This window comes from Penaeus chinensis, chromosome 18, assembly GCF_019202785.1.
Source record: "Penaeus chinensis breed Huanghai No. 1 chromosome 18, ASM1920278v2, whole genome shotgun sequence".
NCBI classification, from domain to species: domain Eukaryota; kingdom Metazoa; phylum Arthropoda; class Malacostraca; order Decapoda; family Penaeidae; genus Penaeus; species Penaeus chinensis.
In genome coordinates, this window is record NC_061836.1 from 11,955,673 (window position 1) to 11,970,672 (window position 15,000).

At 37.8% G+C, this 15,000-nt stretch overlaps 2 protein-coding genes across 16 annotated transcripts in view; one reads left to right on the forward strand and one right to left on the reverse strand.

The window, feature by feature from the left end:
• The window catches only part of LOC125034819, a 64,412-nt gene extending 57,669 nt beyond the window's left edge, over positions 1–6,743 (forward strand). For all 15 annotated transcript variants that reach the window (XR_007115719.1, XR_007115713.1, XR_007115718.1 and 12 more), the window contains one exon: positions 6,186–6,743. Coding sequence is in view for 6 of the 15 variants with exons in the window: in XM_047626812.1 (XP_047482768.1) it covers positions 6,186–6,428 (243 nt within the window). In the remaining 9 variants the exon portion in view is untranslated. The remainder of the gene's footprint in view (positions 1–6,185) is intronic.
• Positions 1–15,000, reverse strand: part of LOC125034606 (multiple PDZ domain protein-like) — a 419,124-nt gene that overhangs the window by 330,123 nt on the left and 74,001 nt on the right. Inside the window, exons 11-13 of the mRNA XM_047626507.1 lie at positions 14,385–14,552; positions 10,782–11,021; positions 10,269–10,499 (exon numbers count right to left, since the gene is read on the reverse strand). Coding sequence (XP_047482463.1) covers positions 10,269–10,499; positions 10,782–11,021; positions 14,385–14,552 — 639 coding nt within the window. The remainder of the gene's footprint in view (positions 1–10,268; positions 10,500–10,781; positions 11,022–14,384; positions 14,553–15,000) is intronic.

Genomic DNA, 15,000 nt, shown 5'->3' on the forward strand with positions numbered 1-15,000 from the left:
GGAGATGGAGATGGAGATGGAGATGGAGATGGAGATAGAGATAGAGATAGAGATAGAGATAGAGATAGAGATGGAGATGGAGATGGAGATGGAGATGGAGATGGAGATGGAGACGGAGGAGAGAGAGGAGGAGAGAGAGGAGGAGAGAGAGGAGGAGAGAGAGGAGGAGGAGAGAGGAGAGAGAGAGAGAGAGAGAGAGAGAGAGAGAGAGAGAGAGAGAGAGAGAGAGAGAGAGAGAGAGAGAGAGAGAGAGAGAGAGAGAGTGGGGGGGAGAGAGGGAGAGAGAGAAAGGGATGGAGAGAGAGAGGGGGGAATGGGAGGAGGAGAGGGAGGGAGGGAGAGGAGAGAAGCACGAAGGGGAGAGGGGAAGAGACTCAAGCATCTATATTGGCGTCCGATTGACCCAAGTGGGCCGCTGAGCGAAGGACCTGACCGCCAAGGGGGTGTTATATCTGTCTCGCTCCCCCTCTCCTCTCCCCCCCCCCCCTCTTTATAGGCCTAAGAGAAGCCTGGTTGGAAACATGTCACGACCTTATGCTAACAAGAGGTGGAAGCGACACAGCGAGCGGAGAAGGGCCAACGAGGGATAATGAACAGGAAGAAAGGAAGAAAATAAATATCGACTGTCTCTATGGAAATGCAACGTATGATTTAAGAGGAAATGGGGGAAATAATCACGAATAAAATAATTTAGAAAATGAAAATGAAAAATAAAAAAATAACAGAAGACTTATTCTCAACATCAGATCACCTCATATAACACAAATGAACACCTTAACCGCCGTAATTACCTCAACTAACTACAGCTTCCTGCACCTAGCACTTCACCATAAAACACTTTATACATTTATTATGAAAAAAAGTTCCCTCAAAATTTACACCTCAAAAAAAGGTAAAGGAAAAACGAAGCTGCAAAGAGCGTAAAAATGGTCAGAACGACGGCAGCTGAGCATGGTTCAAAGACCACCTCGCAACAATAAGAATTTTTGGGTCAAGGAGGAAAACTTTTCGACAAGAATTAAAAATCAAGATCCTTTGGAGCTGAAACAATACCGATGTCCACTGCCTAAAACAAAAGTTACGGAACCAAAGAAAGTACTGATTATATATATATGTATATATATGTATATATATATATATATATATATATATATATATATATATATATAATGTGTGTGTGTGTGTGTTATTTGCTCAAGGAGGAACATCCATACATAAGCTGGAAAAAATGTTATCATATAAAAAACTTGGGAAAAGAGAACGCAAGAAGGTAAAGGCAGGCCGCCCCCAAACAAAAACCTTGTCTCGCTCTTCGTCTCGTCTGCAGTTGTAGAAAAGGGAGAGAGGAAAAAGGAAAACATATCCGAGGCCGGAGGAGTCACCGAGGCAGTGACCATGAAGCCGAACCGCAGCCGGACTGAAGATGAACCGATCGAGCGAAGACGAACCTATGGTTTTTGACGTCCCCCATATCAATAGTTCGGTTGGCGCCTTGCCCGCCCCGCCACCCCCGCCAAAACGGGCAGCCGCGCGTAGAGGTGAATTGATGGCTATTTTAGGATATGAAGGGAAATGATGGCGCGACAACTGGACAAGTAAATGTCTAAATCATAGGTCCTTAGAATCCATAAACGAAGAAAAAGATGAAGTGAGAAAACACAAACGCAAATCGAGCGAATGTGATGGCGGAGCAGCCAGTGAATGAGTCATTTTTTTCTTTCTTTTCTATTCCCCAGAAGAAATTGAATGATTTTCGGAGGAACGGAAGCCACTAAGGAAGGGAGACAGGGAGGAGGTTTAGACTGCAGGACCCGAGTGTCGTGCGCCTTACATAACTTTCAAAACTTTTGTGCTCACCATGTTAGCTTCGTAGGCTGTTGCACAAGACGCTAGAGGCACAGTTCTGAATTGTGATAAATACAATGCAACTCCTATTCTAAGCAGTATTTCTCATTATTGCTTTAACGAATCTTTAATGCCTCGCTAAACTCAAGCAAAATGTAATCCATCGTATACCAAGTACATATTTTACATAATAATATTTTGCATAAGAAACGCAATCCATAGGTAAAAATACCATATACTGCACAATCATCGGATTAGGAAGATAAAGCAATAAAGAAACTACTCAGATATTCGCAGTCGGGAAAACTTCCTCCTTCCTCCCACACGAACTCGGCGCATCATAATACAGTCTGTCGACAAGAGGGAAGGAGGGAGGGAGGGGAATGGGAAGGAGGAAGATTGAGGAATGGGGAGGAGAGGGAGAGGGAGAGGGAGTGGGAGAGGGAGTGGGAGTGGGAGAGGGAGAGGGAGAGGGAGAGGGAGAGGGAGAGGGAGAGGGAGAGGGAGAGGGAGAGGGAGTGGGAGTGGGAGTGGGAGTGGGAGTGGGAGTGGGAGTGGGAGTGGGAGAGGGAGAGGGAGGGGGTGAGGGTGAGGGAGAGGGAGAGGGAGAGGGAGAGGGAGAGGGAGAGGGAGAGGGAGAGAGAGAGAGAGGGAGGAAGAGAGGGAGGGAGAGGGAGGGAGAGGGAGGGAGGGAGAGGGAGAGGGAGAGGGAGAGGGAGAGGGAGAGGGAGATGGAGATGGAGATGGAGATGGAGATGGAGATGGAGATGGAGATGGAGATGGAGATGGAGATGGAGATGGAGATGGAGATGGAGATGGAGATGGAGATGGAGATGGAGATGGAGGGGGAGGGGGAGGGAGGGAGGGAGGGACGGAGGGAGGGAGGGAGGGAGGGAGGGAGGGAGGGAGGGAGGGAGGGAGGGAGGGAGGGAGGGAGGGAGGGAGAGAGAGAGAGAGAGAGAGAGAGAGAGAGAGAGAGAGAGAGAGAGAGAGAGAGAGAGAGAGAGAGAGAGGGAGAGGGAGAGGGAGGAAGGGAAGGAGAGAGAGGGTGGGGCACGGAAAGAGAGAGTGAGAGACGGAGGCTGGTACAATATTACACAACTACGCTTGTTAATCCAAACTTGAGGAAACTTTTCCTGTTCATCATTTTGCCGAAGATTATTTTTGTTTGTAATCAAGCTTTTCCCACTAGCAGAGCAGAAATACATTAACGGCAGAAGCAGGAAAGGGAACAGAAGAGAAAGGAAACCAAGAATAAAGGAAAAAATAAAGAGAACAAAACGACCTGAATGTAAAAAAAAAATGTCTACGCAAAGCTTCCTAAACATGTAAAACCACTTGCGCATTTATTAGTTCTGTATTAATCTATTTATTCTTCCCCCCCGGAGGTGACCTGAGAAGCTTATATTTCTCTCTCTAAGACTCCGAGGCGCTCTACTTCATTTTCCTCTTCGAAGTTGAGATTAGTTTAGGAAGATTCCTCAGCGGCGCTAACTTCTCAGTAGCAGATCGGCCGTCCCTTTTTTTTCTCTCGGAATTTTGACTTTAGGATCACGTTGCTTTCACTGAGCATGCAATAACCCCCCCCCCCCCCTCTCTCTCACTCTCTCTCTCTCTCTCTCTCTCTCTCTCTCTCTCTCTCTCTCTCTCTCTCTCTCTCTCTCTCTCTCTCTCTCTCTCTCTCTCTCTCTCTCTCTCTCTCTCTCTCACTCACTCACTCACTCACTCACTCACTCACTCACTCACTCAATTTACTTAGTAAATATACTTCAGGAGACTACAAGTAGCTATCTACACGGGTCCACTTCGTTCAGATTCCGAGAGGGAAAATATCTACAATATATCAGAATGTTATATAAATATACGAATAAAAAAACACTTTACCATAGGCCTACACGACAAATCTTCACACCCTAACCCACGCCAACTTTTTTATATTTACTTCCCCCTTCAGATCCTCCCGCCATAAGTTCTCTAAGAAGTAAAACGAAAAAAAAGTAATTTACGATGCCATTCATCTTACCGTCTCGATCTCCTCCCCGCCCTCGCCCATTCATCACGTACACAGAGAAGACCACAGACCTAATAGGGTACTCACGGTCAGCCACGGTCACACTCCCCACCTTATTTCTCTCTTAGCTTCATGGGGTGAACGTATGTGGACAGATTCCCGCCACAGAGGAGCTAAATAACAAACCGCAGATAAGTTTATATACCCAATAGCCACTTAATGTCAACAGAATTCCATAGCAATTCTCTGCGGCGAGTAATCTAATCTATTCCGCCCCGAAGCAATTATCAACATCCCCCAAATCCCCCCGCATAAAAAAATACTATGATTCCCCCTATTAATTTTCATAATCCCCAAACAGCCATCACTTGAGTGACTTTCCGCTAATTACGTAATATATCGACGACCAATGAACTAAAAACGAATACTGGACCGAAACGCATTTGCCCGGAAAAATAATTGAGATTGTATGCATGCGGGGAGGGAGGGAGGGAGGAGAGAGAGAGAGAGAGAGAGAGAGAGAGAGAGAGAGAGAGAGAGAGAGAGAGAGAGAGAGAGAGAGAGAGAGAGAGAGAGAGAGAGAGAGAGAGAGAGAGAGAGAGAGAGAGAGAGAGAGAGAGAGGAGGGAGGGAGGGGAGGAGAGAGGGCGAGGGAGAGGGAGGGCGAGGGAGAGGGAGGGCGAGGGAGAGGGAGGGCGAGGGAGAGGGAGGGCGAGGGAGAGGGAGGGCGAGAGAGAGGGAGGGAGGGTGAGAGAGAGGGAGGGAGGGCGAGAGAGAGATTTAAAATATATCAAAAGAGATTTTGATTCTAATACCTATCCATATTGCGAAATGGCTGATAATGGTTGAACTCCCCAAATTAGTCTAGAGTGTATACGAAATTGATATTGCGTCATATGTTCTAAATATACCCAAGCAATTTTCCCAGTGCAGGCCTGTCCCTCCCACGCCGCTGAGAACTCACAGCAACCGTAGGCGTGGCCTCATAGCCCCTAGGAACTCCTCCGGCCCCATATTGCATAAGTAGATAATCAATATTTCCAGTACGATGTTCCGCCGGACGAGTTCCTTCAAGCCATTATGCTGCAGCGCTCTACATCAGCCAAAAGTATCTTGTTAGGCAGCGAGTTTAAGTTATGGATATTGCATACGGCTTGTACGTCGATATGCACCCATATATATGCACATGAATCTTTTAACCATCCATAGTGGAGCCCATACCACCGGGCCAATCACGCGCTCACTCCCCTGTAAACCACCAATTACCTTACACGGGGAGTCCTAAAGAGGAAGATACAACGAGCTATGTCCTGAGTGCACGTCCTAAAATTAGTGTTACAACCCTCTGTAAACCCCAGTAACTATACTTAGTATATATTTTGCGTAAATGGCAAAACAAGTTACTACTGGTTTCAATACCTGCGTGAAGTGATTCTTAATCAGTTGACAATGTACTGAATACCTTACAAAAAATAAATGATTTTCGCATGGATGGTTATTACGTTCTACACTGCTTATTAGTACGACAAATATTCAAAGAGGAAAATTACATCTAACGAACATGTAATAAAACTTCTCCCTTTCAACAGCCCTCGTGAGACTTCGTTCTGATAAGTTCCCCTTCATTAGAATCTTATTTAACCCGGAACCGTAAGGAAGAAAAAAAATTAAATCCCCGACAATTGACAAATATTTCACTAAACGAAACCAATTATCCGATTTTGAGATCTATATTATAGAAACAGTAAATTACATATATATATATATATATATATATATATATATATATATATATATATCGCACGCACCCATATAAATAAAAGAATGAAAGAGCATAAAATCAAACCAATGGATCGTAAATTGACACATGACGTTGCTCCCATTGTTATAACGTGATCTACGCCCTTCTACGATTGCTGACGGGTAAAAGGATGGCGGGGGGAAAAGTGCAGCTTTAGAGACTGCGAACATTAATGAAGGATCGTTAACTTTTCTCTCCAGCTAGGAGTTTTGCTCTCATTGTTGGGATTGTTGAGCAGGTATATATAAGAATGGAGGCCTATTTTTTTTTTCTCCTCTTTCATCTCTCCGTTCGCAAAGAAACTTTAATGAATTCACGCACGACGACGTTCGATTTTCTTCATTATGAGGAATATTTATCTGTGATACTCCGTTGTAAAATATTTGCATGCAGTTTCACAATATGCCGTTGCCAGCAATGACTTTTGCTTTTCAACAATTACAATTTTACAATGTAAAAGTCAAGTATACAGACAATGCACGGCAAACATTAATGAACTAGTTACTTATACTGTTTTATTATCTTTCAGGAAATGCAGCGCCATCGCTATGCAAAATCATCAATCACAGAAGACATCACCCGGGCAAAGCTTTCTTCTGAACTTAAGAGAAGAATGATAAAGGCCTCCCCCAACCAGTATCCCCTCCCCCTTCCCGGACAGAATCTCTCCAATCGCATTTGCATCCTCAAGCAATGGGAAATTTCTTGCTCAGCAAAGATATTCCACACGCCCGAGGAGTCTTTTCCTCTTTCATACCTTTCTCCATCATAGCGTGAATATTTTAGGAATTGCGGGGCTGCGCCTGCTGGCCTGTTCTCATGAATGTTAAGGGAATAAACTGATATTTTTATGAAGCATAATTTGACAAATTGTATATAGATTTATCTGAAGCATTTGAAGTTACGTTTCACCCTTTTACTTGCAATAAAAAGATGATGCATTAATTCAGAAAATCTAATGAAAAAATAGTCCTTGACAAGATAACTTTTCTTTGTTTTGACTTGTTAAAGGGAAGTTTGTTTTAAACTTAATAATCTCTATAACTCTTGATCTAGTTTCGACATTAATAAATATGACCAAACTGAAGATTTTTTTTTATTCAACTATCTTCTCCGTGAAAGAAGGAAATCTTCACACACAAGATATAAATCACACTGCCTTGTACAGTAAAAAGATACCTACATAGATCAACAAATTAAGAACATATTTAAAACACCCAGGGAACTATCTCAACGAAAGTCATTATGTAAAGTTATAAACAACAACAGAAGTTACAGACAACAAAGATTGAAGGTTCATACAGTGACTCAAGGATAATTCGGTAACCTACTACACATGATAAACCAAGCGAGAAAGTGAAACTTCCTCCCCCTGCAATGCCACACCGGTATTGAAGTATTAGGTTCCTAAAATATAGATGAATTTTCTAAGTGATCATTCTTGACATTCTTCATGATCTTATCAGAAAGCAACGTTGATGCGATTTTCATATAAATGATAACATAACAAAGAGGATATTGCATAATATGGATCATTTCATGCATAAACTTATATTTTTTTCAGGTAGATGTCTTTCAGACTTTGTTCCCTTGCCACATCAATTTCACAATCACCATATTCTTCAACATAATCAATAGAGCAGCTAAAAAAGAGCAAATAACAACTTATCATTGTTGTCCCCAACACTTTTTTGTGGATATATAGAATTTCATTCCTGTTTAACTCAGTTTTCATAAATCATAAAAAAAATATTTCACTCCATATCAGTTCCACAGTATCAGTACAATGCAAGCCTTCCTACTTTGGTCAGGCTGTTTGTTTTGTTTCAAGCACTTCAGTCCAACAAGCAATCATCTAAGAAGGGCACGTGCAGACTGCAGAATCATGGACTCAAGAGGGGATCAAGAAGGAAGAATCTCACTACTACAGAAGTATTGGAAACATGCACTGTGATGCATTCTATGCTGGGTATGATTATGGTCTGGGAAGAGATCTGAATTTCATCCTTTACTCAGGATTTTAAAAATAAAGCATACTATGCAAACTTTATAACATAACATTTTTTTTTTCTTTCCCTTCTCTCTGAGTGCTTTTATAATTTACTTTGTTTTCAATTATTACAATTTTAAATTTTACAACAATTATCCTTCTTATTCTAGTAAGTAACTGCAGTGAGATGATCTTTAATTACAGTCAATTTCATGTTCCAGATTGAATTATCCATATCAGTTCTTCAAACATTCTCTACAGTTATCTTGCATTCAAATGTTATAAAACAACTGTGTCAAACAGACTTGAAATACATTAAGACAATACCCTATCACTGCTGATAACCGGTTCAGGAAATATAAGTGATGGAAGATAAAATATTTTACAAATTTATTATTCAACAGTATAATCAGTCAAGCAACAGATTTCGTACAGAGCAAAATATTAAGCTTCCAGATAATGTCAAGACTAAGAAGTTATAAATCCAGCATTTCTCAAGAATCAAATCTTAGGGGGAAAAATCATATTCCTCACATGACTCAAGAAAACCCTTTCACAGACACAGTCAAGAAAAGACATTACATTGACATCACCAACAAGGTCAATCAATTTTACCTTATAACAGACATGGAGATTCACACAAGTTAACCCTTCATTCACACAAGACAAGACTCAATGGTGGAAGGTAACAGAATTACTAAGATTGGGATAAACTTACCTTCTTCAAATCATGCACAATACAGTATCAAAATATTCTTTATATAATCAATAGAGATTCTTTCATAAACAGGCTACTTACAATATATGGGGAAACACATTTTGATTATAAATACAATATGGTCATAACCAATTTGTAATATTATGTCTTATGGTAATTAAATTAGTTATTATCATAATAAGAATGAGAAACAATTCATACTTCATTTTCAAATAAAAGGTATGATAATGTAAACATTCCATGTTAACCATTCCTTTTTGTGATGGATATCAACAATCAACCAGCATGTAAATAAGCTTTCATTTCATAACAACAACAGTAAAGTTAACCTTATCTGCATCAGCATACTTTGATTGTTAATAACCTCACATGCAGTTGGTTAGAGAAGGCAGGATACTAGAAAAAGCAAATTAACTAAAAATTATTGGCTATACTGGGGCAACAGCATCCCCAGTCAATAAAAAAGAAATTACAATACCATGCTTGGTTCACCAGTCAATGGTCCTCAAAGTGCAATATATACAAGTGCAACCAAATAAGGTCTTCATGTAATTTGATCCCTAGTGATGGGGTTTCATCAGACTTCACTTTCCTGGAAGCTGCACATAACATGTGCTACCACTAAAGCTCATTCCAATTCATACATAACATTTTGGAATATGGTTTTAAAAGAAAATTAGTTACAATTCAATCATAGCACCTGGCTAAAACTGCTGATACATAAAAATATCAGAACAGTAGTTTTGTATTAAAGACTACATAAAACATTCACTTGTAATTATGCATATACATTTATTTCTCTGGATTATCTCTTTAATGTTGAATAACTAAAATGTACATAAATAATTGGTCAACTGCACTGCAGTCTCGTCAATATTTTCATTTAAAAATTAAACATGGGAATTTTATTTTTTAAAAATTCCTTTTTTTTTCTTTTTTTATAAGTTTACTTAAAATTGCCTATTTACTTCAAATACTTACTATCATGCCTAACATTTTGTTCTCAGACTTCTATAAATCCCTTGAAGATTAGGAATTTAAAAGATGCAGCTTATAGTTTAAAGCATTTGAAAAATAAAAAGTAAATGCTCAGCTGCTCATAGCATGCATAATGTAATGTTTACTACATATCTTGTATGCAGTTTCAAAAGATGTTCTTTGAAGTTACAACCATCTATAGATCTTTTTAATGTTTATAAAATCCATACAAAAAGTGAAGAGACTAAATGAAGTGACACAGTTACTGACGTCCACTTTCTTGTAAACCCATATTCTTAATGATTCTAAATCATAGAAAATCTAAAAACTGATATTAACTAAGAGTTTACTATCAAAGAACAATCTATATTACATATGTTTTAAGAAAAAAAAAAAATATATATATATCCATGTCTAACATGATAACTTAGTGATGAAAGAATGCTAATTTTCAATCTTAATATTTGTTGCATATCTTTTAAAAGGTGTATATATATATATGTAACAATCAATATTCTTTTTTTAATTTCTTACTTACTAAGCTTTAAAACATAAATCTTTCTACATTCTAAATTTGTTCCCATGGTGATCATCATTTTGTTAAAATCTTTTGAAATAATTTAAAACAATTTAAATGAAAATATTAGACCACTTCTTCCACTCCTCATTAGAAAATCTATCAAGATACCATGTTAACATTCTCCGGAAAAAAAAATTATAGTAAGCAAACTGCATGTTGGCAGCAACAAAACACTATCAGATAAGGACTAACAGAAACAACAACACAGTAGTAATCAGGCTTAAAAGCTCTCCGATTTAACCAGTGCAGAACCTCCAGGAGACACCCCCAGCATCCCAGGGCTTTCAAACCCTGTCTGATAACTCTCGCCATCATTACCCTGAGAAGGATCAGTGGCACTACTCACCTGACCAGTCGATTCCAGAACGCTGATTGGTTTGGCTACAGCAATTGAAACAGGGCCTTTTGGTGCTCCCTTCAGGGCTGCTACTGCTTGATCAAGAGTTGCGTTTTCTAGATTGGTTCCATTGACAGCAATGAGACGGTCACCGGGTATCAAACGGCCATCTTTCTCTGCCACACCCCCGGGAACAAGTGAGCGAATCACTATCACTGTTTCTTGTGGGTTTAGTGGATCCTGAAAGAGAGAGGGATCCATACAATTATGAATTGTGAAGAGAAACAATATCAAATGGATAAAATAATCTATTTTTATCTTCACCTATCGATTCTCAACTTACTCTTCATGAAACCTATTGAACGCTATTTTATTGAATTACGTATATCTTTCTTTTGTCTTCGTCTTTTTTTTTTTTTATCAGATGTCTTTGCCATTAGCCAAAAGAATGTAATACAAAACTATTTCACTGAATACTCAACAAATAACACTAAATCAAGGACGTACAAGAAATAGGCCTACCTGATAATCCAAAATAGAGAAGCCCAATCCCCTATCGCCCTTCATCAACTCGATGATCTGAGCCTCGGAGCTCCACATGGCCAGGCCAGTTAGCGGTTCAAGGCTGCGGCTCTTCATGCGGTTGAAGGAAGTATCATTTGTGGCTGCAGTGGCTGAGGATGCCAAGGATCCATCAGACTTGGCCTTGACGAGGCGTTCCGATCCAGGGATAAGATTTTGGAGAGAACCACCAAGGATATTCTGCAAGAAAAGGATAGAACTATAAGCTTTACACTCGAAATTTCCAAACCATTATATATGGTCAATATAACAATGAAATAGAAAATATGGACTACTGATATACTACCTCTACTATTACATACATATTGTATTTTTACATTTTCTATATATTAAAAAACTAATAAACCAAAGAACCACTGAACTAGAGTACCCATTCATATATCAAGAACAGTGACAACCAAAGCAATATGTAATGATGAATTATTTATAATGAAAAAGAATCACTACAATATGTAAGAGACAGCAGTGACTTACTCTAACTAAACTATAAAAGGGGAGCCAAGCAATCAAAACTGAATTTTGATATACTCTTTAGGAACAAACCGAAATAATGTTGCCCAAATTTAGTTTTTCATAATATATATCCTTTTAACAAAACAACAGGTATGACCAACATTGAAAATATGAAAATACAATTTTAAAAGCAACAAATAAAAGGAATAAGATACCCAATACTGACAGTTTCTATATGTTCCCATATATGATGTATGATCAAAGATGAAATGAAATATGTCTACAATCACTGGACCCTTACTAAGTTTGAATGGAAAATGTCTATGTATCCCAAGTCAACAAATGAGTGCAGAAAGCTTGGAGGCAATAAGATTTAAAGGAAGATGCAGCAAAAGATAATACCTAAACCAATCAACTCCACTAGCTAGCCAGAGAAATTCCAGAATGGAATTTAATAAACAGCTTATAAATAACACAATTTATGACCCTTTCACTTCTCAGTCAACCCTGCAGTATTCCAAGATGTTCCTTTTTCTCTCAGCAGTAATGAAAAATATTCTACTTTCTTAGCTTCTGTGTTCTCTTTAGACCTGGATGTATTTACAGTAATCATGATGCACTGGACAAAATTACATTATTATCCATACTCGGAAGAAACCATACATGAAATAGTAATTTGTTATTCAAAATCCTTGTTTCAATACTTGGTGGGTATTGTTATACAAAACCTGGTACTCTCTTGTTTAAAACAAACAAAAATTGGCAAAGAACATTTCTCAATCAAAATTGTATGTCTTAAGGCTTGTCATATTAGGTAAGCAACGGGTAAACTCATAATACTGTATAATGAATTGTACTCCATAAAATTAAAAAAAAAAATAATAAAACAAATGAACTGGATTTCCTGGTATAAGCTTCATGTAAATAAATAAATCTTATCCTATTATTTACTTTGTTTAAAGAGAAAGTTAATGCACTGATGCTGGGAACATGTAATGTCCACTGTAGTTTTGTGTTGTGAATGGTGATTACACACATACGGCTCCACAAGTGCTCAGCCATCAAGGAGGCAATTAAAAGGTTCATTCTAGATATTCATTAATCCTGGTAAAAAATAAGAGCCCTTTACAACCTAAGTCATAATCTGTAACTGTGTACATACAAAGGATAAGTATTGGGATGCCAATTGTGGTAAAGCACTAAAAAACAAAAATATATCTAAAATGACTACATCAACTTCTTTCTAATTTTACAAGTAGTCTACCATTCCCAACTTTACTATTGCTGTTTGCCTTTCTCGTTAAAATGTGTTGTTACCTCTGGTGAAGTTTTTTCATTTTCAAATGCAATTAACTGAGGTCACATCACTACAGTCAACATATATTTAAAAAATCGTTATAGCTTTTAAACTAACTTTTAAAACTGTCATTAATTTGTGTGTGTGTGTGTTTTGATGGCAAAACATAAAACTGCTAAAAAAATCAGATTTACATGTATAACCCAGTATATACAACCAAATATATCTAAAAGAAATTCTTAAAGATATTCTTACTCAGTATGTCAGAGTACTTGTGGCCTGAATTATCTGCACGATAAGCCATAATCAAAATGCATGCCACTGGCAGGCAACAGTTACCATAACTGTAACTGTTGCAAAAGTGCCATCATTAAATATAATCAAATATCAAAGATTAAAAAAAGTTTCAAATCAATGGCAATCTACAGTATAACAGTAGACGCAATTTAACAAAAAGACATCCTAATCATCATCTATGTTGTAAGAGGTATGTACATGACACGCATTTGTTAAAAACATGATTCAGTATAGTACAACTATTTTACAAATACAAAACAAAAAGAGGAAAAATATATATATCTAAAAAGTACTCATATATTTTTTGGCCCCACTCCACCCACCGTTTCACAAATGCATCAATCATGTTCAGGAAGGGAGAGAAAGAAAGCAAATTAAGTAGTGCTTTAAGAAAAATAAAGGAATAAATAAATAATCATTCATTTCTGTTACATGTCCAAAGAAGAAGTGATTGTAACTGAAGTAATACACTAATGAGTATATTACCACTTTTTGGTCCAAACACGAGAACAGGAAAATGCATAATGGCATCAGTATCATATTGTTACAATCAAGGATACAGGGTCCAAAGAAATCAAGGATAGAAAAATAATAGAGAAAAGGCAAGAGAGACGACAAAGTTTTACTTGGGAACATATTTTCTGGAAAATCTTTTTGCACAGGCATATATCAAGACCAAAATGCAATGTAACTCCTTTCTTCATTAAAGTATGCCACAATACAAGTTATCGTATTTTCTCTAAACACAATTACCTAACCTTTGAAGGTAAGTAACAGAAAACTAGTTCCCTCTTCACTTTGTTTCCTGTATTCAAAATTTTCTATTGGCAATAAAAATATCATACAGAGTAATAATCAAAGTTCTGTGTTACAAAACAGAAACAGAGAATCAAAAAAGTTTTTCAAGGATCTCTGTACAAATAATTTTTTTTTTTTTTTTTTTTTTTTTCATACACTCTAAAATTTTATCTTCATATCAACTACAAAAGTCCTTTCTATAGAAAAGCTGTAATGAGCTAACACATCTAGTCATGAATTCCATACCACCAAGGGAATATTTTCTAATCTGCTAAATAGCTACAGCTGCTTTACAGCAAAACAATCTACTTTTTCCATTATCTGGATTATGCCTGTAATTGCAGCGCTTAAGTTCAATATTCTTTATATAAGAATTAAATAACTGAAAAGTGATCTATAAGAAATATAAAATTGTTGCACAAGAGAAAAAAAAAAAAGACATTCTTCCATGAATAATAAGAAGATGAGGAAACAAACTGGACCATATCTTTAAATATACATATATAAGTATCAACTTTCCAGTAAGAACTTAGGCCAGTAAAGTAAATACCATCCATGGTAATAAAGAATCAGCTAATACCCAAGACGGGATTGTTAAAATATACTGTCAAGAATGCATTTTCCCCTGTCCTTGCCCACACAACAAAGTCTCATCACCTCACCACAAAAAACAAGTTTTCTGAAGAGGTCATGCTTACCCTTGCCGCAAACGTGTCCCGATCAGCTGTAGGAGCGTCAATAGGGTGAAGGGGAGGTGGTGCACCTGGGGCTCGTCGACCACAAACCAGGCGAACAGATCCTGGGAGTTCTTTCAGTATTCCAACAACTTCAACATGATTTAGGCCAAGCAACTTCTGTCCATTAACCTGTCAAGAAAAATGAATGTATGTGAAATGTAATTTAGTAGTATGTTGGGTAATGGTAAGCAATATAGACTATCATATAATATCAATATCAAACCAATATTCAGAGTGTAACTTTATATGAAAATCAGTACTATCACCTTATTATTTACCCCTTGGCATACCTCTACCAAAATAACTACTTGGGGATAAATCTCTACCACTAGTAAAGAAACTGCAGTAAATGAAAAAAAAAAAAAAAAAAAAACTATGCATATTTGCCAGCATCCTGTGCTTTACAAATTCTTTCCAGAGGAATATGAAAGTTTGCTCTAAGGATTAGGCAAAGTTAATCTTAAGAGATGTTGTATTGTCAGATCTCTCTGTTTGGTAAAGACAGCTAATACTCATCAATCAGACAAAAATGACCTAGCCCTTTTTAATCAATGCATGGGACTGAAACTTGTTTAGA